This window comes from Zootoca vivipara, chromosome Z, assembly GCF_963506605.1.
Source record: "Zootoca vivipara chromosome Z, rZooViv1.1, whole genome shotgun sequence".
Taxonomy (NCBI): Eukaryota; Metazoa; Chordata; class Lepidosauria; order Squamata; family Lacertidae; genus Zootoca; species Zootoca vivipara.
The window spans coordinates 11,541,268-11,566,959 of NC_083294.1; the positions used below are offsets into that span (position 1 = coordinate 11,541,268).

The window sequence follows — 25,692 nt, forward strand, 5'->3', positions numbered from 1 at the left end:
CACATCATTCAGCTGCAGGAGGGGGACACCCTCTTCCTCAGCACACTGATTTTCACACACACAATTTCTGCTTCCTCAAGATTTATAATAGGAAGAAGCTATTAGCCCAGCGTGCAGCCGCAACAAAAACCCTTTGCAGAATGAAGGCAATTATGGGGCGGGTGGTGAAGGAATCCGCAGTGTGTCTTAGGCTTGGCTATTCTTCAGAGAAAACAATATATGGGCCCAAATGCTTGTTTTGGCCCTGCAGGGAACCGGGTCCATATAGGGAATGGGATCACAAAGTGGTTGCTTTTCATAACCTTCCCATACTCTTGCACTTTCCCGCAGAACTGCTCTCTTGCTTTAACACCAACACTAGGGTCTCAGACATGCAGCTCGCCAACAGGGTCATTAATAAGCAGTTGGGACAATCTGCAAGAATCCATGCCATATTCAGCACAAAATGATCTTTCTTCCCCAATATAAGCTCAAACACAACACTGTTTCCTGCAACTTTCAGAGTGAACCAGGGAAAGCTGGCTGCGGAAGGTGCCTACTGGCTAGTATCCATGATAACACAAAACTCATGAGCAGCTCTGCAACTATTTCACTAGAGATCCTCTTTGGCGCTAAGATTGGCAGAGCTGGCCTTCTTAGTGGTTCCTCTGCTCTCGGGAGCTTGGGGTGTATTTTTTTTTTTGCAATGACACAGGAGAGGGTATTTTATGTGGCAACCCCTAAGTTGTAGAATTCCCTCCCCATAGAGGGCCATCTGGCACCTTCATTATAATGATTCTGGTCAGAGTGCTGAAGAAACACTTCCTTACTGCAGCTTTTGACATCTGAGGTATATAGTTTTAGAATCCACCTCATTTCTGTATTGTAAGTTGGTTTTAAACGGTTTTAATATTGTATTTTAATGTTGTAACCTACTCGGGACCTTAGGGTGAAGGGCAGGTAATAAATTTTAATAATATTAACAACAGTGACAATTATTAAGCTTGTGACTTTGCCTGGGGAAGGATAGGAGAGAAAACAATGTGCAATATGGACATTTTTTTATTTAACAGGATTTGTTTAGCAATTGTGGAAACTCTCTAAGTGATTTACATAAGATGGAGATATTATTAACACTTGCCACTTTAAGAAGAAAAAGTGGACAGTCAACATGACCTACCAGCCGAGGGGTAACACCAGACTTGTATTTCAGCCCTTGCCTTGTAGCCTCTGGACAGAAGAAACAGCATGCTGGCAAGTAAGAAGGCTGTAGGGCGAGAGTAATCTACCCCTTTTCTGGGCCCAGCGCAGAAATCAAGGCGGGAAGGCCCCCTTTCCTTCCCTTTGCCCAGAAAATGCTACTGGCCAAAGGCCACTCAGCAACCTGCCCCTCTTTTGCCAGTCAGTTCCTTTCAGGCTAGTCTGTTAAAGGAAAAATGAAATTGCAGACTAGTACATTTGTGGGCTTATTTCCAAGGGTAATACTAACAGAATTCAACTTGTGGAAATAACATTACGCTTGCAATACAAGTTGTGAAGGCAGAGCAACAAGGAAGAACCCACCATTAATTATTATGGGTTACTGCCAACTAAGTCCTACTCAGAGAAGACCCACACTGAAATTCATGGGCCTAAGTTTGCCATGTGTCTTCTCTGAGTAGGGCTTACTTTTGCTACAACCCTACACATTCTGCACCAGATATCAGATCACCCTTGACTGGTTTGAAAATGCTTCTAATTCACCCTGTGCACGTAAACCTAAGATTTCTTGGCCAAGGATTCAAAAAATCATTGTCCTGGAAAGCATAACATAGGCAGCTTCCCATCTGTCTACCCTGCTAGCATAGTACCGTCTCCTTTCACTATAAGCAGCAATTTAGGATCATGGACAGAGGCCTTTCCCATTACCTACGGTATTACCTGACCCTTTAAAAAATCAGCATCTACCGGTATATGCATTAGCCACTTTCCTTACAAAAGATTAAGAGATAACTAGAGATGCCTAGGACTGAAGCGGTGACCTTTTGCATAGGAACATAGGTAAATGACTACAGTGAACACCACTGCTAAAACACTCCATACAATACAAATACCCCAAGTGCAACCCAGAGAGCTTCCCCTCCTTCTGAGCATAGCAGTCTTGGGGTTAATCCATGATCTCATCTGGGCTTCAAAGGTAACCTGAGTGCCTCCAAAGCTCAATGCAGCACCAAACATCAGATCCTCCCATCAGGGCTGGGTCAACAGAAACTATACATCTTTTCTTCTTCTTTTGCTTTCCAGGACACCCAGCTCCCCCACCCCACCCTAAAATGTGTGGGCCCTTGCTCATATACCAAAACTTGATTTCAAAGCTGAATGGGTGAACTTAATTCTTCAGCATTAAAGTATTACTCAAGTCAGCCAGACCCCTGGGGGTTTACCAGCAGTTTCTCCAGGACCATCTACTTCAGTTCTACAACCTAGTTATTTAAGCAGTGTCAGAATGAATGATTGAATCGTTTTATTTCAGTCACTTATTTCGGGCTGGATTGGTATGGCTCCCCTTTATCACATGCACAGCCCTATAACCCACCAACAGCATACAATTCAATATGACTAACTTAATCCAACAACACCCCCACCCTGCCCCTTCACACAAGCACAAACAAATCCCACTGCAGCCAACCAACCAAAGACAATCAACCACACCCTAGGCCACCCCAACCTCTCTCACCACCAAATCAAATCAAATCAAACTTTATTTGCGTAGCCGACAGGCCATAGCATCAAATGGACAGACACTAACAAAAATACATTACATATATGGTTACCAATAAAACCTATTAAACCTATTAAAACCCAAGGTAAAAGCTGGGTTATCATTCATCAATGTCCCTCTGTCCCATGGGCGGCAACCTTCTCTCTGGTAGACGGTTCCGGGCCGGTTAAGTGTAGAGCCCAGCCAAATTGAAAGATTGTGAATACAGCCTCAGGGGGATGGTCAGAACAAGGAGAAAGATAATAATAACCAAATAAGCAGGGGATAATAAATAAAAATAAGTTAAAAATCTCATTCCTTAAAATTTAACATAAATAAAATGACAATTATTATTATTATTATTATTATTATTATTATTATTATTATTATTATAATAAAATCCTAGACGGGGAATCTCACCACCAACGAAACATAACAAGAATAGAAAGAGAACCTACCCAAGTGACGCTGACACAAAACCCCTACATATACACTAAGTAAAAGAACAAAAGCTTCACCACCACCCCCCTCTCTCCCGCCTGCCCCTCTTTTCTTCCCAACCCTACTGCATATAACATCAACGTCTCACAACAAATGCAACTGGTAGAAAACACAACCTGAAAAAGAGACAGCGCATGTGCTTTTGTAAACGTGGAAAATCTTTTAATAAAAATTGTTTAAAAAAGAAAAAAGAAACGGGCGAGATTTATTTCGCCCCAGATTTTTGGTCTAACACTAAAAGCAAACAGCCAGTCCAGAGCAGGCTGCATATTGACTGACATTCACCATCCAATCCCCCCCCCCCACTCGTCCCCACTCGCCACTGTAAACAGATACTGCTGTTGTGGTCGGTTGGTGCTCTGTACCTCCCCTTCCTGCTCTTACACTGACTATTATCCTGGGAGATGGTAACTCAGGTAACTGCTGCTTACCCATAGGCACCAGTGAGTGAACCTGAGCCAAGAGCAGCAAACACCAAGTGATCCCCACAGGCCTGCAGGCACCAAGCCCAGGCTCTCTGTACAGCCAGTCAAACACAGTACCATTTGCTCCAGTTTTCATTTCTGGAGAAATGTATTGGCTCGTGTTTTTCTGAGCCAAAAGATGCAGCCGGAATTCTGCAGCAGCGCACCCTCCCCTTCCCACCTCTCACTCGCAAGCAGGTTGATGTACCAGACAGTGTGCATGCATGATTAGAGGACACACACACACAGCAAAGACTATAAATGCCTGCACTCAAGAGCTCTTCTGCAAGAAGCAGTTTTGTGTGCACAGCTGAATGAAGTGGCAATGAGGCCGCAGCATGGACTGTACCACTGTGAGGGGAGGAAGGGAGATCACATTACAACAATGCAAAACAAAACAAAACAACCCCACTTCTTCAAGTAGAGAAGTAGCACAGCTTGAAGCAAGCAAGGCAAGAACCTTTGTCCCTGATATGGGACTTCAATAACATGTATTTACAAAGAAAACCATGTAGTGGAACATTCAATAACATGCTTCTGAAGCCTGACATAAGGAGCTAAGACCCAGTTATGGAACTCAGTTCCAAGTGGTATCAAGGCAAAGCCCATCTCTAGTCTCTTTCAAATGGGTCTTAAAGATGTTTTTCTTTGCTGTGGCCTTTGGGGGTTAGTTTGATTGCAATTTGAAATGGGGTATCTTGCCTTATATATTTCGGGATGTGACTGGTTACCGTATTTTATGTGTTTTCAATGTTTCATTTCTGTGAGTGTGATTATAAACCATACTGAGAGTCTTCTCTGAAAAGTGGTAAAAGGTATTAAATACATGCTTACCAGTGGAGCCTGATTCATTTGGGCTAATAGGGGGCACTGCCCCACTAACCTTAGTCTACCCTCAGCTAGCCCCCACCTTCTGGCTCACAACCAGGCAACCCTCCCTGCCATATTTATCCTCCTTGGCCTCAGGAATGCCCTTGTGGAACTCAGCAGGCAGGAGGCTGAGAGCAAAACTACAATTGGTTGGCCCCTAGCTCCATCTATTATTGGCTCTGGCTCCATCTACTGTTGAGCTCCCAGTCTTTCACTCTATCAGTCCCAATGGACATCAGTCATAACTGGTCTTTACATAAATACTTAACAGCTCAAGATTCCACCACCTCATTCTGCTGCCATGTGTTCACTCAGGTTACGCAGGATGAGAAGGTAGTTTTGGGTCATACCACTTCAGACAGAAGGGAACTGCATGTGGAAAAGTAGGGTATAAGCTTAACTGTGTCTCTGATGCAGACAGAAACTGGTGTAAAGAGAGTCTCTCTCTACCTCCCCTGCAACGGAGAGGTATTCAAAACTATCCACTTGCTTGCAAACTGAAAAGATGCAGTTCACCACCTCCACCATTTCACTCTACCAAGGTCTCATGCAGCTTCCAAGAGGGCCTTGGCTCCTTTCTCCCAGAACAGGCCCTTTTTTTTACCTTCTACTCGGTGGACCTTGACAGTGTCGAAAACAACAACCACTGCCTATAGGAGGCTGCTTCACAGAAGGGATGCCTCTGGCACAAAGCGAGGGATTTAGCATTTGAGCCACACAAAAAATAAAACCTTTGTCAGAGTCACCTTGGCTAAAAGAAGGAAGGGAAAAAGCAGATTCAGTACGACATAAAAGAGTTTAAATGAGGGGGTCCTTGGATGTACACCTCTTAGATGCCTGCAAATGAAGCAGCAACAGGGCCGATCACTATCTTGCTTTTCATTAATTTGGTTTTTGCAGCTTGCCATTGAAGTTATAGCAACAGGTAGTGGGGTTTGAAGCACTGCCCCTTCCTTACCTGCACAGCTCTTTGTGAATATTAGCTCTAAAGCAGGAAGGTACAGGATCATCATCCTGGAGCAAGCAACTGGTCAAGGCTGCAGAGGCAGTTTATGGGAGACAAATTCTTGCTGTTTGTGCCCATTACCTGCACAGCTCTTTGTGAATATTAGCTCTAAAGCAGGAAGGTACAGGATCATCATCCTGGAGCAAGCAACTGGTCAAGGCTGCAGAGGCAGTTTATGGGAGACAAATTCTTGCTGTTTGTGCCCATTTTGAGCATACCACATGCTCATGCACCAAAGTTTGAGGTATGTTTAGCACCTTACAGATCCCACTTGCATCTAATTATAACCAAGGATCAGTCTTTAACACATAGGACCATAGGCAATCCAGGATTTTGGATGGGGGGTCTGCCCTAGTCCTTGTTGTTTCTAGAGATGCCAGGGACTGAATCTGGGACCTTCTGCATGCAAGACAGATGCTCTACCATTGAGCTGTGGTCCTTCCTCAAAACAACACGGGGTGGGAAACCTGTGGCCCTCCAGATGTGTTGGGAGACTCACAGTAGGAAGACCTGGATTCAGATCATTGGCTAAAGCTCACTGGGTAATAGAGATCAGAGAATTCTGATGAAAACAGAAACAGCAGCAGAAATTGTTAATGTTCACTTATTCATCCCATGTCAGGAATGGATATAAATCCAGAAAATATGATTAGCATTTGCCGTTGTTGCTGCTTTCAGTCTTCAAATGATATGTAACTGATTGCATTCCTGCCTCCACCACCATTTGCATTGTGTTTCCTTTGCATTAAAATGAATGGGGTGGAATAACATAATGATAATATAATTTACATAACTATTTAAGCAAGTTACATAATTTTGCCACAGCAGACAGCAAGATGAATAACTAAATTTTTGGTAGAAAACGAACTGCAGTAGAACAGAAACAGTGCAGCATGCAATGGCTACAGGGCAGAATGGAAAACAATGCCTTCCTACATGCCAACTGGGCTATTCTCTATATCTGTCTCTGAAACAGGTTAGGCTAAGAGGGAAAGAAAGTTGGTTGGTTGGATAAAATGGGGTTGGAAGAAACAATCATGAATAGTACTCTGAGATCCTTAAGGGAAGGATAAAAATGTGAATAAAAGAGAAGTGTCCCTCTAAGGAGGCAGAGCACAGAGGCACCAAGATTTTGCAATTTTTTGTAGACATGATATCTAAAGGACAATTTGGCAGCTCTGGTAGAATCCTAGAGTTTGGGTGGTCGCTGTTTCTAAAGCCACAAACACACAGCCTCTGACTAAAATGATGTTCCAAAGAAGTAACTTCTAGCTCTTTAAAGAAAAAAGAAAAAGCCTGGAGACCAATTGTTTTCTTCCACATTTTAAAGTTGGGTTTTTTCACACACAAACCCATCTGGCCTCATGTGGTAATCCCTGCTCTTTTTCCTGCAATGGACACAGTCACTGCCCAGTCTCCTGTTTCATCTCCCCAAATCCTTCTGCTCATTTATGTCAGCTAGGTACTCTTTTCCCAAGGAAAAACATTATATTCTGCATACAGGCAACCCAATGCTCCACACCAAGAATCCTGTAAGTTGTACACACTTCAGGAAACTGAGGGTGTTTGGGTGATCTCTTATTTTGAATCACATATTGTATTATATCCTTGTGGTAGCTGCCAAGCACTTGAGAACTTCTAGATAAAGCTTCAGAAGCCAGAGGAGTGGATCCAGGAAGGTTTTTGGAGTTGGAGTGGAGATTCAGCAATCAGCATACTGCAGAGATCTGTATTATTAGCAACACTGGAATTGTGCAAAACACAAGGAATGCAAAATCTGCATAATTAATATACAGTGGTACCTCGGTTTACGAACACCTCGGTTTACGAACTTTCGGTTTACGAACTATCCTAACCCGGAAGTTAGTAAACCGAGGTGCCGGAGGTCTACTGAGTGTCCGATGCCTTCGGGGAGGCCGGGCCTTCGCTCCGATGCCTCCTGGAGGCCCGCAGCGAAGGCCCGGCCTCCCCGAAGGCATCGGAGCGAAGGCCAAACCTCCCCAAAGGCATCGGAGCGTCGGATACCTTCGGGGAGGCTGGGCTTCGCTCCGATGCCTTTGCGGAGGCTGGGGAGCCGCGAAAGCGGTCCCCGGCCTCCGCAAAGGCATCAGAGCAAAGCCCCAGCCTCCGAGCCGGGACTTCGCTCCGATGCCTTTGCAGAGGCCGGGGACCGCTTTCGCGGCTCCCAAGCCTCCGCAAAGGCATCGGAGCGAAGTCCCGGCTCCGATGCCTTCCGGAGGCCAGGGAGCGTTTCCGCGACTGGGCTGTGCAGCCGCGAAAGCAGTCCCCGGCTACCGGAAGCCGGGGACTGCTTTCGCGGCTGCACAGCCCAGTCGCGGAAACGCTCCCCAGCCTCCGGAAGGCATCGGAGCGGCTTCGCTACGATGCCTTTGCGGAGGCCGGGGAGCACTTTCGCGACTCTCCCCGGCCTCCGCAAAGGCATTGGAGCGAAGTCCCGGCTCTGATGCCTTCCGGAGGCCGGGGAGCGTTTCCGCGACTGGGCTGTGCAGCCGTGAAAGCGGTCCCCGGCAACCGGAAGCCAGGGACCGCTTTCGCAGCTGCACAGCCCAGTCGCGAAAGTGCTCCCCGGCGTCCGCAAAGGCATCGGAGCGACTTCGCTCCGATGTCTTTGCGGAGGCCGGGGAGCACTTTCGCGACACTCCCCAGCCTCCGGAAGGCATCGGAGCCGGGACTACGCTCCGATGCCTTCCAGAGGCCGGGGAGCGTTTCCGCGACTGGGCTGTGCAGCCGCGAAAGCGGTCCCCGGCTTCCGGTAGCCAGGGACTGCTTTCGCGGCTGCACAGCCCAGTCGCGGAAACTCTCCCCGGCCTCCGGAAGGCATCGGAGCCGGGACTTCGCTCAGATGCCTTTGCGGAGGCCGGGGACCGCCTCCGCAAAGGCATCGGAGCGAAGTCCCAGCTCCGATGCCTTCCGGAGGCTGGGGCTTTGCTCCGATATCTTTGCGGAGGCCGGGGACTGCTTTCGCGGCTGCAGCCCAGTCGCGGAAACGCTCCCCAGCCTCCGCGAAGGCATCGGAGCAAAGCGGTTAATCCGTTCTAGGGGGTGTTTTTCCTCGTCTAGAACGGATTAATCAACTTCCCATTACTTTCAATGGGAAAGTTCACTTCGGTTTACGAACACTTCGGTTTATGAACAGACTTCTGGAACCAATTGTGTTCGTAAACCGAGGTTCCACTGTAGTTCGTAGATTTAAACTTTTCCCAGTAAAGAATCTAGATTGCCAGATTCCAGAATTTTTGAGTTGTTGATTTCTCCCCCAGCTCAAGCCCTACCTATACAAAACACCTGAAACTGACTGACCTTAAGCCGTTGAAGAGCTGTTTAGATTTATCCAGCAGATAACAGAAGTCCGTGACAGTTTTCCTCTCTCCCTGAGGGATGTCATCCTCCATGCCGCCTGTCGACATGGCTTCTTTCAGGGCAAACTCAGTCCTAGAAAGGGGACACAGGCAAAAATCTAGATTAGCCATGGGTGGCAGGAAGGTCAGAATGAAAATGCTGCATCTGGGAGTCTGGCAGATACAGTGTCATAAGAATGAAAAGGGGAAAACACACACACATGTAAACAGATCCCTGTGCCAGTGCTGTTAAATCTCTCTAGCTTTGTCCGCTGGTAGAGCTGTAGGTTTACCCCACAGCAAGAATTTAAGAATAGCCCTGCTAGATCAGGTCGATGACCCATCTAGTCCAGCATCCTGTTCTTGCAGTGGCCAACCTGATGCCTGTAAGAAATCTACAAGCAAGACCTGAGCACAGCAGTACTCTCCCCTCCTGCAGTTTCCAGCAACTTATAAGTGTAGATGTGTAGGTGTATACCCACCTACCCACATATAAAAAAAATCACGGTACAATAAGATAATGGCTATGAAAACTACAAAAAGAAGAGGTAGAATATGGAGTCCTCTCCTAGAGGCAATTCTCAGCCCCCACCACCTACAGAGGGTAGCAGTCCCTCCCAGATCTCACCTGGGATCCTTCCTTTCTCTTCCCAGCTTCTCTCACTGGGAGACCAACATTACCCTGTCTCCCACCCAGGGCCCTCCATCAACAATCTACCACCCCCATGAGTACACAACCCCCAAAACTTAACAAAGGCCCCAAACATAGGACTCCAAAAGGAAAAAGGAAACAGAAGAAAAAAAGGAAAGAAAGAGGGAGAAAAAAGTCAAAAGACAAATAATAGAGATAGATTAAAAGGGCTTCTGATTTTTTGTCTGCTGGTTATATGTCCATGTTAAAATCCCTCCACTATGTGATCCCTCCAATATGTGATTACATATTGGAATAGTATTCCATATTTCCCCATTCTATGTACAGTACTTTAATTCAAGCCCATTTCCTTATGTTCAAATTCTATTTCCTGTTGTTTTCTGTTGTATTTATGATAGAATCCCAATCTGCTCCTCTAGGACCTTCCATTTTCGTTTTCCCCAGTCTTTTTCCAGAGAGAGTACTGTGAATTTAATAGTATCATTCTCTGATTTCACTCCAAATCGAATGCAGAGTACTTTGCTAGAACTGAAGAGAGGCCAGAACTGAAGTTTTCCCAAAGCCTTTTCACCCTCTCAGCTCCATCAGTGCCATATCCAGTTAATTTTCCATCACTCCATTTATTACTCCTCCCCTTCTTCTCCAAACACTTGAATGGAGGGCATTTCCATTTCACCATCCAGCAACTGGTAAGTTACATGAGCAAGGGGGAGAATGGGGAGGAGAGAGGAAAAATATAATTTGCTTGATGCAGCTTCTAAACACCAGCTTGCCATACTGCAAGTGGCTTCCCAAACACTTGATAGCGGAGGCAAAAAAAGATTAAAAGGCACCCAAGAACATGCACACATCACCTTCTACCTCTCAGTTGTACAATCAATTGCTAGCATCACTGTTCTTCACAACAGCCCCATCCTGCAGTATGTTACACAGTGCTAATGAATACTAAAAGGGGAAATTAAGAAAAGTAAAGTCAAGACCACAAGACACCTTCAATTAGGGCTGTTAAACTTGCAGCCCTGCAGATGTTGTTGGACTCAAACTCCCAGCAGCCCAAGGCACAAAGCCAATGGTCCAGAATGATGAGAGTTGCAGTCTAACTGTGCCTGGAAGGTTACATACAGGTTCCCCACCCCTGCCTTTGATTGACAGGTTTTTCCTCATCAGCAGACCTCCTCTGCCAGCCTTACCACACTGAGTATCCCCTGTCTGGATCCAGCCATACCTTCCAACATGTGCCAATAACCAGAAGGACAAGTCACCAACAGGTAACATGGAAAGCAGGCGACTTAAAGGGTCATCAATGCAACTGCTGCAAAGATTTGCTTCAGACGTGAAAGGGTGCTGGCCAGTCATCTCTTACAGGTTTTTGTTTAATTATGCTCCAGGAGCCCCCAAATAATTACTGTCTGAAATAATGAGGTTTGCTAATGAGGTGTTGAAAAGCTCTGGTTTCAGCGTAAAAATGATTGCTGATTTCGTGCCAAAAGCTGTGCTTAACACACACACACACACACACACACACACACACACACACACACCAGGGTTATGAACAGAAGACTGATTTTTTCATTTAAAAATCCCAAACCAAATCATTTATATTTTCCAACTCATCTCCCGCCCTTATTATTTTTCCTCTTGAAAAATATCCAAATTCACACTACTATCTGGAGTTCCATGCCCACTTTACTCACAAACATGGCGCTGCTCAACCACCCCCACAAAAAAACCCTACCCTGTCACACTGGATATATTCTACCGTAATGTGTGGTGATGGGCTTCTTCAGGCCATGCAGCCTACCAAGTGCTGATGGGAAATAACTCCATGTTATTTGGGGGGGGGCAGGGGGCACTCTTGTGGTGGCAGGAGTGAGGCAGGCATTTGCATAGCAAATAAACAAGAATAGGGGCAGAAAATGTGTTATGGTTTATTTATACACCATGTTTTGCCTCCCTCCCCCTCCAAAGTGTGTGGAGTTGGACATTTTTCTAGGTAAGTGCAGAAGTGTTAATCGGGAGGCGGGTTTAATTTCTCTTGTGTAATGGGAACAGTATTTCTCAAACATATGAGAACACAGTTCTCAAACATATGAAATACTGTACACCTGCTACTCATCTTCTCACTTGAGATAACATTAGAATACAACATCACATCATCTATGTTTAACCCAGCAGCTGCTGTATTATTCAAAGCAGCAGTGCAAATTGCCTAAAAGTCATCAGGTCACATCACAGTGGTAGAACATCTGCTTTGCATCCAGAAGGTGCCAGGTTCAATCCCCAATGGCACATCTTTGCTGGGTTGGGAGAGATCTCCTGCCTGAAACCCGAGAGCTGCTACCAGCCAGAGTAGACAACACTGAGCTAGATGAACCAGCAGCCCAACTCTGTATGAGGCAGCTTTCCACGTTCATAACAATGAAGACTAGAATGCTGCTGGAGGGCAGTATGTTTCTGTATATCAGTGCTTGGAAATGGAAGGAGGGAAGAGTGTTACTGCAGTCAAGTCCTGCTTTCAGGCTTCCTATTGGGGCATCTGGCTTCCCACTGTGAGAACAGGATGCTGCCCTAGATGGGCCACTAGATTGATCCAGCGGGGCTCTTCTGATGCTCACCTGCTCAGTCCTCACCAGAAACACACTCCTCACTTTTGAGACTGAAAATCATCCCATTAGGCGGGGTTGGGGTAGAGGTGGGAAGGGGGGGAGAGGAGAGGAGAGGAGAGAAGTTCATGCCTTCCTTCCTTGAAATTATCTCTGGAAAATGTTAATACCACTGTACAGTATTCACATTAAAAAGAGCAGAACATGTTGCTGTAGTTCTATCCTCAGAACCTTTACATGATGTGTACAAAAGAGAGAGAGAGTAGAAGACTAGGTGGAAAACACCAAGATTGAATTTACTTAAATAAGCAAGTAAACAAGATGGTGTGAACAAGCCAATGGAAGCAGAAACAGATGGAGAAATGGCAAGGCAGACCCAACAGAGAGGGGGGTGGGAATGAGAAAACTGAGAAAATGCCAGTTTCCCTGCCTCTGACAGAAAAGCAAACTGGGAAGGGGGGGGAGAGAGGGAAGGGGGAGAGAGAGAGAGAGAAGGACAGAGAAACAGATATACAAAGCAGGCTAAAAATATCCAGACGCAGAAGGAAAATGGGGCAACTGGAAAGAAAAGGCAGCGGAGGGGGAACGGAAGAGGATGAAACCCCAAAAGGAACAGAGGAACTATTCTGCAAAGAGGTTGTTTCTCAATGCGTTTTAACAAGTGACATGCCCAGGGTTGCATATATGTGTGACTCTTAAAAACATGCTTAGCACAAATTTTGTATAAAATTGAATTCTGCAATCGGTTCAGTACAACACACACACACTTTCATTACAGTGGTACCTCGGTTTACAAACACAATTGGTTCTGGAAGTCTGTACAGTACTTAACCTGAAGTGTACTTAACCTGAAGCGAACTTTCACATTGAAAGTAATGGAAAGTGGATTAATCTGTTCCAGACGGGTCTGCAGAGTACTCAACCTGAAGCATACTTAACCCGAGATATGAGTGTAATTGGTTCCGGAAGTCCATACTTAACCTGAAGTGTACTTAACCTGAAGCGAACTTTCCCATTGAAAGTAATGGAAAGTGGATTAATTCGTTCCAGCCAGGTAAACGGAGTACTTAAACTGAAAATACTCAAACCGAGGCGTACTTAAACCGAGGTATGACTGTACTATCATTCTGTCTAACAACACTTCAGGCAAGCTTGCTCTGGATCAGGGTAGTCCAATGTGCTTTTTGGGTGGCCCTCGGAATCATCCGCTACCCCCCAGCCCTTACATTAGGTAAGCAAGGTGCTGGGGTTTGGGAAGGAGGTGTAAGTGCTCTGACAGGTCCCTAGATTTTTCCTATGTCTTTCACAAACTGTAGTTAGCCAGAGCCTTGTGCCTCATCCCCAAAGCCTGGAGCCTCACCAAACCAACTTTGGAAAGGCAGTGCGAGGGCGGGGGGGGGGCGTCAAATTTTGGCTTTGCTCCACCACCCCCGCACAACAAGGCAGTGTGCAGCCTATGGGTTCTGTGTCGAAGTACTCTTGCGACCCACTTAGTATGAAAAGTTTTCATTTTCCTGATAAGGAAGGGCAAGAAAGTGGAGACAGACATCTTCAAATCTAGCAAGTTTCAGGAAGATTAGTCCTCCAAACTTGAGCAAAAACAAGGACACTACTGTATAGAAGGCTTGTGGCAGGAGAAAGAGATCAGAGAGCCAAATGCGTTCCGCATGCCAACTCAAGAGAGCATTTGTAGGGAAATGTCCTCCAACCTGGTGCCTTCTGGGTGTTTCGGATCTCAGCTCCCATCAACCTCATCCAGTATGACTATGCTGAGTAAGGTTTGTGGAGGCCACCAGGTAGGGTGAAGCCTGCTGTAGAGAGTGGTGGCTAGAGGAGGGGGCTAGCACTAGGGATGCTGGATAACTTTAGCAAACACAGAAGCAAAAACTGCTGGTGTTTGCTTAGCAAATTGGAAAACTGGGCCAAAACCAACAACCTTTTCCCAAGCCATTATGTTGAAGACACCAACTTAACAACTGCAGATTCTGCTGTCATCCGGTGACATGCTAAGGACCAGGGAATAACACGGTGCAATAGGGTAATAAGGGACAAGGAAAGGCCATATTTACAAATACTGGCCATCTCATAGGCACAAAGCAATTGGAAGGGGGATCAGCATCCTTTTCACAAACCTCCCTATTAGTTTGGCAAAGATATTCCCTTCCTGGTTTCCCCCACAGACCCTAATACAATGCCTCATTTCTCTACCACCTGCAACACGTTCCTTCCGGGGATCTCGGGTTATTCACAGATTAGCAGCTGCCTTCCCAGCTACCTGCCTGCCTAATCACAGCTAAATAAGCACTTTTGCAGCCACACTTGGTTTCCCTTTACCTCAGAGGGGTAATGCTTCTGAGGCTGATGAAGTGCTCAAAATCTCCACTAACAATTTGGGAAATGAACAGAACAAATAATCAGAGTCAGAGAAGGCCTTTTAGGCCCACCCAGCTTTGGGCTTCATGCAGGAAATCTAGCACTAGAATGTCCTCACAACAGAGTCCAGACCAACTGCCAGATGCTGCTTGAAGAGAACAATAATTCAGCTCATGGGCAGCAACCTGAATAAAATATGGAAAGGGGCTAGATAAACCCTGTCCCCCAATCCTAGCCACTTTAGGGTTTGTCATTGCACACATCCTAAGTCACCTGCAGTGCCTTCACCTGCTCCATGGTGGTGGGTGGTATGCACACCTTGCTCTGGGACCAGAATCCTGTTCAGGCTTTCCACTCTCCACCAGCGGCTCCTTCCAGCCTGGCCACTGCTCCTGGCAACAGACAACACCACACTGAGAGCAGTGGGAAAGGTGTGTCGCACCAAGGCAAGCTAAGGGCTGCAGCGGTCACCACTGTTTATCAAACGTGGTGCTATGGAACTTGCAATGCATTTTTTAGACTAGAGTTTATTCAAAAAGGGGATTCAGGTGCCTATCTTAACTCACTCTACTAGACATAATACTCTGAATTCTTAAAGCTAAAAAGGGACTTGAACCCAACTGTCCCCAAACCCACGTTTCTAGCATCTGGTTGCCTCTCCCCCCAACAGCCCAAAATCATCAAGGGCTAGCTACAAAATTGTGTGTGTGCCTGCTTGGGCATATTTTTAGGACCTGCCTTCTTTATTTGACAGTAAGTTGTTTTAAAATGTTTTAAATTGTGGTTAAATATTGTGTTTAATTGTTGTAACCCGCCTCATTCTCTACCTGTGACCTTGGTTCTTACCTACCAACCAACCCTAAAGTCTCCTCTTCTCTTAAGTTTCATATGATTTCTTTCTCAAATGTGTATCCTGCCTTTCCAGTTCTTTTCTTTAATGTTCCTTCTAATAGTCTAAGACTACCACCAAGAGCTGCATCTCTCTCATCCTCAAAACCCATCTCAAGGGAGGTGCACAAAAATCACACAGTGAGGTAAAGTTGTTCCACAATCTCAGGGGGCCACTATTGAAAGGTCTCCTCCTTAGGAGGGACAGGTAAACAGCTTCATGTGTTATAGGAAGACTGAGCAGGACACTCAATATTACCTCAAGAGACAGGCGGGTTTACAAAGGCTTTGACCCATTTGAAAAGCTGGGTGTGGCTAACAGATCCATGTAGTTTACTATTGAGGAACAGTCCATGCTGAAAGCACATGGCAAATGGCGTGGAACCATTAATGTTCAGCCCAAAGAGTTTGGCAGGCACAGGCTGTGATAGTATCAAAAGAAACCCTGGTGATGCAAGGAAATGGGGGAGAGAGAGAGAGAGAGAGAGAGAGAGAGAGAGAGAGAGAGAGAGAGAGAGAGAGAGAGAGAGAGAGAGAGAGAGCAAAGCCATAATATTCTTTCCACTTCCTGCCTACCTCTAGCCTCCTTGCCAGCAATTTGCTTGGCTGTGCCATTCAAAAAATGTAGTATGATCTGACTGCAAGGGCAAAGTTTCCCTTTACACAGCCCACCAAGATTACTGAGCAGAATTACAAGGAAAAACACATCAAGCCACCAAATTTAGTTCAGAACAAGCACTGGCAAAGGAGGTGCTAGCCATTTAAAGGGTAGTGGGCATAAAACACCACATTTCTCTCACACAAACAAAAGCATCAAAAAGTATCCAGGAGAAAAGCAAATCATGAAACTGCAGATGAGGAATCTGGGGGATGAAGGCTGGGCAGGTTATGTGATGGGTGTGAATATATACCAACTGAGCTCTTGGAAAATATACTGCTCATTGTGCCAATACATTTTCATCAAATTATTTATTACATGAAATTTACATACTGCTTGACAAAAAAAGTGCAAAGCAGTTAACAAGGAGAATAAAAAATAAATTTAAAAAAATGATTAAAACCAGCTATTTCAACATTCAAGGAGTTATTAAAATCAAAGATAAACTAAAAACAGGTTAATGTACATCAATATTCTTTATATCCAGATAGGTTCCCTAGACAAAAATGTTTTCAGAAGGTGCTGAAAACAGTAATAGTGAAGGTGCCTGGCTGATGCAAATAGGCAAGTAGTTCTAAATCTTTTAGTGCCATACTAAAAGATCCATTTATTACAGATGCAAAACAGGCATTATGTTGTACCTGTAATAATGCCAGTTCCTCAGATTGTGGTGATCGAATCGACATATATAGGGTAAGGTGATCTCAAATCTGTCTCTGTAGCAAATCAACAACTAGTGCAGGTCTCTAAGCAGAGGTGTTACATGCTGCAATTATGCTGCAGCATTTTCTGTTAACTGCAGTTTGCAGATCAAGTGCAAGGGAAGCCCCACACAGATCACACTGCAGTAATCCAATACATGGGTGAGGTATAGAACATTTAAAATTAAAAGTGTCCAAGTACTCCAGCCAAATGCAGCCCCCATCCTAATTTCATGAAGCCTCTGGGAAGTGCACAATGAAAGAACTAGATTTGCAGGGAGACCTCTCTCATAGAATCATAGAGTGGGACTATATCTCAATGGTTACCTAGTTCAACCCCCTGAAATGCAGGAATCTCAGATGCAGTATTCATGGCAGATGACCATCCAATCTCTGATTTAAAACGTCCAATAAAGGAGTCCACAACCTCCTGAGGGAGAGTTTTCCACTGTTCTTCTCCACAGCTCTTACTGTCATAAAGCATTTCCTGATGTTTAGTCGGAATCTCCTTCTAACTTGAATCCCTTGGTTTGGGTCCTAGCCTCCGGAGCAGGAGAAAACAAGTTTGCTCCTTCCTTCATGTGACAGCCCTTTAGATATCTCAAGAGGGCTGTCCTATCTCCTCTCAGTCTCCTTTTTATCAGGTTAAACATACCCAGTTCCTTCAACCATTGCTCATAAGGCTTGGTTTTTTGACCCTTTATCATCTTGGTTGCCCTCCTCTGCATATTTTCCAGCTTGTTGATTTCCTTCTTAAACTGTGCTGTCCAGATCTCAAATGCCTTGGCTCCCAAACAAATCAACTCCCAAACGATTAAAACCCGGAAGTCAGTGGTCCGGTTTTCGGAAGCCAAATATCCAGCAAGGCTTCCACGGCTTCCACTTGGCTGCAGGACACTCCTGCAGCCAATTGGAAGCCACACCTTGGTTTTCGAACAGTTCCGGGAGTCGAACGGACTCCCAGAATGCATTCTGTTTGAGAACCAAGGTACAACTGTATTCCAGGTGTGGTCTGACCAAGGCAGAATGATGTAATCTAGAATAACATCAGCTTTTTTGCATATGCATCACATTGTTGATTCATGTTAAGCCTGCAGTCTACTAAGGCCCCTAGATCCTTTTCACATGTGCCCCTCCCCATCTTATATTTGTGCAGTGGGTTCTTCCTGCTTAAGAGCAGAACCTTACATGTGTCCCTATTGAATTTCATTGTGTTAGTTTGGGACCAGTTATGGTAATATTGAATTCTGATCTGGGTCTAGTTAAGGTCTTCTGCAGCATTAGCTACCCGTCCCAGTTTGATGTCATCTGAAAATCTGAGGAGCATCCCCTCAATACCTTCATCCAAGTTGTTTATAAAGATCTGTTCCAGGACCTTTCCTGGTATCCAATGCTTTAAAAAGAAAAAAAGAAAAAAAAGTGCTGGTACTCACTGTGAAGTTGTTACAGTAAGTGTTACACTTTTAACATTTGAAGAAGCAAAAGGTTTCGGTACTGCATACTCTTGAGTACAGTACTCCCAGAAAAAAGCACTGCTGGTATCAATGTCAGGCTGACTAGCTGGTAGCTACCTGGGACTTCTTTCCTCCCCGTTTTGAATATGGGGATGGGGACATCATTTTTAATCTGTCTTGCAAGACTGAGTTCATTCTGAGTTTGGGCCTGCCTGACCTCCCTGCAGCTGTTGGCTACTTCTGTATATTCTTCCTTTGTGATTTGTCCTATCTTCCACTTTTATACATTCCCTTCTTACATCTCAGCTCATTCGTCAGCTCTTTATTTAGCCACACCTGGTTCCTTAGGTGCCTTCCACTTTTATTTCTTTTTGGAATTGGCTGCCTTTATGCCTTCAGTATTTCACCTTTAAGAAACTCCCATGTATCTTGGATTCCCTTATCTTTGAGTATTTCTGACCATCAGACTTTACCCAGTAGTTACTTAAGCTTTTTGAAATCAGCCTTCTTAAAGCCCAGTGTATATGTCTGACTACATTCAACTTTCCCTTGGTGTATAATGAAATCAATGAGGACATAGAATCATTGAATGACAGAATTGTAGAGTTGGAAAGGACCCTAAGGACATCTAGTCCAACTCCTTGTAATGCAGGAACCTCAACATGCATGTCCCATTCAATTTGAAACCATACTGGATCCTGCTTAGCTTTGTGAATGTGCTAGCTGTTTTATTGCTGCACCACTGCCAACTGAAAACTTCCCCTCAAGTTTCCCTATACTTTCACGTCGTCAATCAGTTTCTCCCCATTGGTGAGGACCAGACCCAATAAAGATGACTCCCTTGTTGCTTATATTTTTCCCTTCCTGTTTGATCTATTTCTTATCAGCAGGTTGTACCCCTCAATTTCAACATTCCACTAGTCTCATCCCACCAGGTTTCAGTAATTAGGCCTATTGGGGTCATATTTGCCAGCCTGTTTTAAGAGTTCAAGTTCTTCTTCCTTGTTTCCCATACCCTGTGTGTTCCTGTAGAGAATACTGAAACCATAAGTCATTCTTCTGAGCACTGCTGCTGGCTAGCCCCATAAATCTCTCCCTCTCCCTCTTCGCCTCCCTTGGGGCTCCTGATGGCCCACCTATAAAGGAGTGAGGGAGGCATCCATTATGCTTGGAAGGTTGAAGTCATTGCAAGGGTGGGAGGAAGAGAAGTGGTGCTGTAGAGCAGGCATGTCAAACCTGTGGCCCTCCAGATGTTTTGGACTACAATTCCCATCTTCCCCAACCATTGGTCCTGCTAGCTAGGGATCATGGGAGTTATAGGCCAAAACATCTGGAGGGCCGCAGGTTTGACATGCCTGCTGTAGAGTATAGGGTTTGGGGGGTTTTCAGTCAACTTGGAGACACCTTGAGAAGGGCAAGAGCTGTCAGACCCACCCACAGAGTTTTGAGGGTGGTGATGAGGACCTTAAAAAGGGGGGGATGGCATCCCGCTTGAAGTCCAAACCAGACAGGGGACACTTTCCTTCAAAAAAAAAGGGATGATTCTGTTTTTCTAGGGACAGGTGGCAAACCCACCTCTCCCACACCCAAGGCAAAAAGAAACTCAACAATTCATGTGTGCAAAATCTCTCTCTCCCTATCTCTCTACAGGCTATAAAAGCTGTCAAAAGGAAAGTCAGAGAACAGCACACTACAGTTGGGTATTTTTGGCCCACCAAAGTCTTGCTGCTTCTCTCTTTAGCCTGAATGGTTATGTCAAAGCAGCTTCCCTTTTTCTTTTTTTTTAAAGAACTACTCAGCTTGGGGAGGGAGGAGAGTGGTATTCAATATGCCACTTACTAGACTTGGCGCATTTTAAATGCCAGTTTAATTAGACACCAGATTATTTCCCCCGAGTTATCAGCCAAGCTCTGGACAGCGATAAACTTCTCATGACCCAGGGAACTGATCGATGTGACCCAGTGAAGCTCCTTAAGCTAAAATTAGAAGAAAGATGGGGGAAAAGATGGGGGGGTTCCTTTATTTTATTTCAGGCTCCAGTAGTTTCAATTACTTTTGCTTCCGGCTCTGTCCCTTAATAACCTGCCAGCATCTCTGCAAGACAGAACAGAGGAGGAAAGGACAGCAAAGAGTTTGGTAATACTGATGGACAATGAATATGATAAAGAATACAAAAATGTTGGTTGTTTTTTTGCTTTATACACCATAATGGTGGGAGTGGTAGGCAACCTCCAAACTCTGGGCATGGCACATATCCTAAGATATATCCCCACCCCCAAAACACTGCCCTACACCTGATGTTATATGTAGGGCAAGCAAATTTGCATCTGGAAAGTATTAACATATGGAACAGGTGCATGCTGGCTTAAAAGGTTCCAATAATAGTCATTCTTATCTAGTTTGGGAAAAGGCATCAGCCAGCAGGGCTGGGAAAGAGTCTTTCTCTGCCTGAGAGCTTGGGAAAGTCACTGCCACTTGGGAGTAGATAGTACTGGGCCTCATCAGCCTCCCCCAATGTAGTACCTGTCAGATGTTTGGGACTAGAACTCCCATCAGCCTCAGCCAGTGAGACTAATGATCAGAGATAACCGGACTTGTAGTCCAACAACATGTAGAGGATCCCAATTTTGGAAGGACTGAGCTAGATGGGTCATGATTCCATACAGCTGATGGCCCACTTAATCCAACATCCTGTTCTCACAATTGCCAAACAGATGACCATGGGAAGTCCCCAAGCAGGACCTTAGCACAATAGCACTCTCCTTTCTTGCAGTTTCCAGCAACTGGCAATCAGAATCACTTCTGCCTTCAACAGTGGAATTAGAGCAGAACCATCAGGGTTAGTAGCCACTGGGCCTCCTCAGTTAATCGGGCTATTTCTCTTTTAAAACCATTCAGGTTGGTGGCCATCACTGTGTCCCGTGGAAGGTAGATTACCCATTCCGCTGGAAGCAGATACCCATGGAGAACAGTGGACCAGGCATGGCAGAAGCAACTTTCTAAACTTCCTTTTGGGTGTACCAGGTGCCTTCCTGTTAGCAACACTGGTTGCTACTCATAGCCAAGCTCTCTGCACTGCTAAGTAGGACAAAGGATAGGTAACAGCAAAGAGCTAGGTTCTACAGATGAATGGACTTCCTTCCTGCTGTGGACTGTCACTGTTTTTCAAATGGCTGTGGTGCCAGCTACTCATCTCCCTCATAGACATGATCTAGCAGTCAGATCTGCTTTTTGCAGGTACATTGTTTAGCACTGGAGATGGAGGAGGGAGAAATCTAGTGATAGATAATGCTGCAGATTGAAGCAGTTTAGCTAGGCAGTCAGGCAGAACTGCAGGAATGGAAGGGGGTGAGAGGGGGACCTGGATGGTACATTAGGCTTAAGAGAACCAGGCCTCTACCACAACTCAAAAGAGATTCCAAGTAGGATACAGGGCGGCCGGACAATTTGTTCCTCCATCCCAGGAAAATCTATTTTAAGGAGATACCCACAAGAGATGGTAGAATCTCTATCTTTGGAGGTTTTTAAGCAGAGGTTGGATCAGAGGTGTACCTAGGCTCCCTTGTACCCTCGGAAACAGAGCCGGCTCTAGGGGTAGGCTGGGTGGCGCGGGGGCGCCAGGTCGGCAGGAGGGCGCTGCACGGCAAAGCTGCGCCCGCCCACCAGCCGCGGGAAGAAACAGGCCGGGGGCGCCGGAGCGATCCATGCACCACGGCGCCCAACCCGCTTAAGACGGCCTGCTCGGAAAGGAGATGTATCGGCACCTTTGAAGTTGGAAGAGACAATGTACCAGAACCTTTTTTTAAAAAGTCTCCCCCACACACACACCTTTCCCACTTACCCAGTGATTTCCTCTGTGGCTATCAAGGTTGGGTCTGCTCTCCTCCATCTCTATCGGTCTATCTGACTGTTCCTGCCTCTCTCTCTCTCTCTCTCTCTCTCCCTCTCCCTCTCCCTCTCCCTCTCTCCCTCCTTTCACTGCTTTCTCTTCGGTCTCCTCCCTCCCTCCCTTCGTTTTCCCTCCTCCTGCAACTCTCCCTGCTTCTAATAGCACTGCCAGTCAACTGGAGAGGGGGCCCTGCAGGGTTGTTGCAACGACCCATGCCAGTGACCAGATTCCTCCGCCAAGGCACTCAAGAGGAGCCTGCATGCCTCACCCAGCTTCCCACAGCTATGGAAGAGCAGCACAAAAGGAATGCATGGTCAGACTTCTAGCCACTCTGAACCACAGTGGAGAGGGATGATTTTTGGACACACACACCCCCACTGGGCCTGCGCCGTTGACAGGGGCCAACCCTGGGTTGGATGGCCATTTGTCATGTATGATCTAGTTGAGATACGTGCATTATTTTTTTTTAAAAAAAGATACGTGCATTGCAGGGGGTTGGACTAGATGAGGAACCTTGGGGTTCCTTCCAACCGCAATTCTATGATTCTATGACTTAGCGAAAGAGAGGGCTGACAACTCTTAAGCGCATAAACAGCACCTTTGCCTCAACCTTGCATACAGGTCTCCAGGCTTTCTAGAGTGCAATCTGCTATTCCTTGGGAGTACCTGATCCTATCTGCCTTCCTATCTGTGGTTTCAGCTATTAGCCTCATGGACACACCTCTTTTCACTACTGAGTTTAACTGGACACCTGGCTATACATCTGTCTCTGGCCACCCACTTGAAGAGTGCCACCTCCCTTGCTTTGGCTAGGAGCTACTCTAGCGATATCTGCCACTCCATCCAGCTCTGAATTCATGGGGGCTCTCTGCTATAGACCCAAATTTTAGGAAGGCCTGGAAAAAACTGGTAAATTTTTTTTGGGGGGGGAGAGACCAGGTTTTTTTCCAACGGCTTCAAAAAAACGGGCGGGGACCCTGTGCCCCCCTCATTTTTTTCCGGTTTTTTCCCCAGGCCTTCCCATCTCTAGGCCCAATATAGCAATGTGGGGAGCTGCCTTATATCAAGTCAGACCATTTAGCATCATTATGTTTATGCAGAATGGCAGTAGCCCTCCAGGATTTCAGATATTGTTTTCTTCCTGAACCTGGGACCTTCTGCATGCAAGGCAGATTGTCTCCCAGTGAGCTACCTTCGGTGCCAGCAAGTCAGCTGAGGACTTAAGGAAAGTGTGTCTTCTTTATATTTTTGGTTATAGTCGCTTTGCTGCATGAGGCGGTTCACATTTTTCTGCCGAGCTCTGAAGTTCCTTTGTGGCACGAAGCAATGCAGATCTGCAGGGGATGCACATTTAACGTTTATATAAGCCAACCGTTTTTCAAACTGTGTTCCAGGGAATCTTATCAGCTCCTCAGTAAGAGGATCAGTAACGGCAAACAAACTTCCCTAAAGACAGCTTGCCTGCCCCTACAGATCTTCCTCACCTGCTGGGGCGCATGAAGCATGCCCTAGATTGCACTCCATTCATGCAGGGCAATTCCCAAGAAGTGCAAGTATCCAACCTACAGGAACTGAAAGAATGCCCTAAACCAGAAGCAGGGAACCCCTGCCCTGCCTAACGATCTAATCCAGCCCACCAAACCTTCCAGAGTGGCATTCATGGGACCTTCATTGGGGATGGAGGAATCCGAGGATGGACTGTCCCTCCCAGTTACTCAACAGGCAGGAATATGCAAATTAGACAGATCTTACATCATGGTGGGAGGGCAACTGGCAGGGCCTTGGCAAGTGTGTGATGGAGGCAGGGGGCAGGAGGCTGACCCATGAGAGAGGTCCAGTGACTTATGGGCGGCAAGGGGGGAAGGGGAAGGGTTTGAGCAGTCAGAGACAGAGGTAGGGATGCAGAAATAGGGTGTTCAGGTAAGGGGCAGGCCAGCCAAATCCCCACTGCCCTGTTCCCTGCTGTGTCCTAGGATCAGAATGGGCTTGAAGAGGGAAGTGCTGAGATGACCTCCATGCAGGAGAAGTCTCAGGTTGCATGTGAACACCGCCAGATGAGGGACATAAGCCTGGGGGAGAGGCTTGTGTTTCCACTGCTCCATCAGGCACAAAACTGAAAAAGTTAATGCCGGCTACAAAGATGCTAGAAGCATGTGTGCATGTGTACCTAGTGCACCTTAGGAACTGGGCAGTACCGCCCTCAGGCCAAAAAAGAAGCTCCACCCCTGCTATAGAGATACTACAGGATCCTCTGCAAAATACAGGATCGCCACAGCAGACGTGAAAATAGTCCTCTAAAGATTTGTGCTTGTGCAACAGAACGTCTCCCCCTGTGCCCCCCACCCTTACTAAACCTGCTCCAAAGGGTTAGGTCCAGACACAAAACAGATATGGGAGAGAAACATAGGTGAAAGCGAGGGGGGGAGGTTCAATTGCACAAATATGTTTCTTTGTGCAGATCTAGTTACTTCACACTACACTGAATACCACCCAGAGAGTCTGAATGCCACCACTATGAGCAAATATCAATAAAATATGAAGTGTGGCCATCCTAAAGCATCAACCAAAGAGCAGCACAATGCCAGATTGTGAAAAGAAGATACATGCAAGGCACCAGAAATCAGAGAACCATAAAGGGGTGTAAATGAAATGCCTTGTTATTTTTAGCATTTAATAGCAGCTGATGGCTGGTGGTTAGAGGCAAACAAAAGAGCCCAATTAAGACAGCAAGAACAAGACTAGGCCTCACCGGAGCCCCAGTCAGCCTTTGTGCATATATTCCAAGAAATAAGAAGCTATTAACTCTATTCATCTTAGAAGGTTATTCCTTCCACTTGTCATTTGCTTTGACAATCTCTTTCTTTTCTTTCTCTCCCCCCCTCTCTTCTATGTACCCCAAACACCTGTAGAGACATTACAATTTGATATACAAAACCCCTCATACAGTGAGTTCCTTCCTTTCAAGACTTCTATTTCTAAATACTAAAACACAATAAATTCAACTTACAGTGGTGCCTCGCTTAACGAATGCCATGCTTAACGAAATTTCCGCTTAACGAAAGGATTTTTCGAGCCTAGGTTGCCTCACTAGATGAATCGCGGTTTCCCATAGGAATGCATTGAAATTCAATTAATGCGTTCCTATGGGCAAAAAATTTTTTTTTAAAAAAAATTCAATGCATTCCTATGGGATTCGCTAGATGAATTTTTCATTATAAGAAAAGACCCGTGGAACGAATTAAATTCGTTTAGCGAGGCACCGCTGTATTTTGAAAAGGGTAGATCTGCAGCAACAGAATTAGCTATCTATATTCCTTTAAGTCGGGGATAACCACTCTGCAGCATTATACCACAAATAAGGCACATACCCTTTCAGAGCAATGCACTGGTGTGCAGAGCTGCAAACAACACGTTGCGAGGGGTTGCACGAGTGTGTAAGGTTGCAGTTTTGGAGAGGAGCTGGGGTAGGAAAGAGACATACGGAAGTTTTCACCTCCTACCATAGTCATTTCTCCATGTCAGTTGCACCTGCCCAAACTCATGCAGGATTCTAGA

General features: G+C 45.8%; 1 protein-coding gene across 7 annotated transcripts in view; it reads right to left on the minus strand.

Annotated features, from left to right (window-relative positions):
• SCAI (suppressor of cancer cell invasion) overlaps window positions 1-25,692 on the minus strand; it is a 90,794-nt gene that overhangs the window by 45,171 nt on the left and 19,931 nt on the right. For 5 of the 7 annotated variants that reach the window (XR_009557033.1, XM_035112857.2, XM_035112856.2 and 2 more), the window contains one exon: window positions 8,882-9,013. Coding sequence is in view for 6 of the 7 variants with exons in the window: in XM_035112857.2 (XP_034968748.1) it covers window positions 8,882-9,013 (132 nt within the window). In the remaining variant the exon portion in view is untranslated. Of the gene's footprint in view, window positions 1-8,881; window positions 9,014-14,820; window positions 15,914-22,089; window positions 22,157-25,692 lie in introns of those variants that run through there. The other 2 variants (XM_060270547.1, XM_035112858.2) reach the window with 2 other exon arrangements.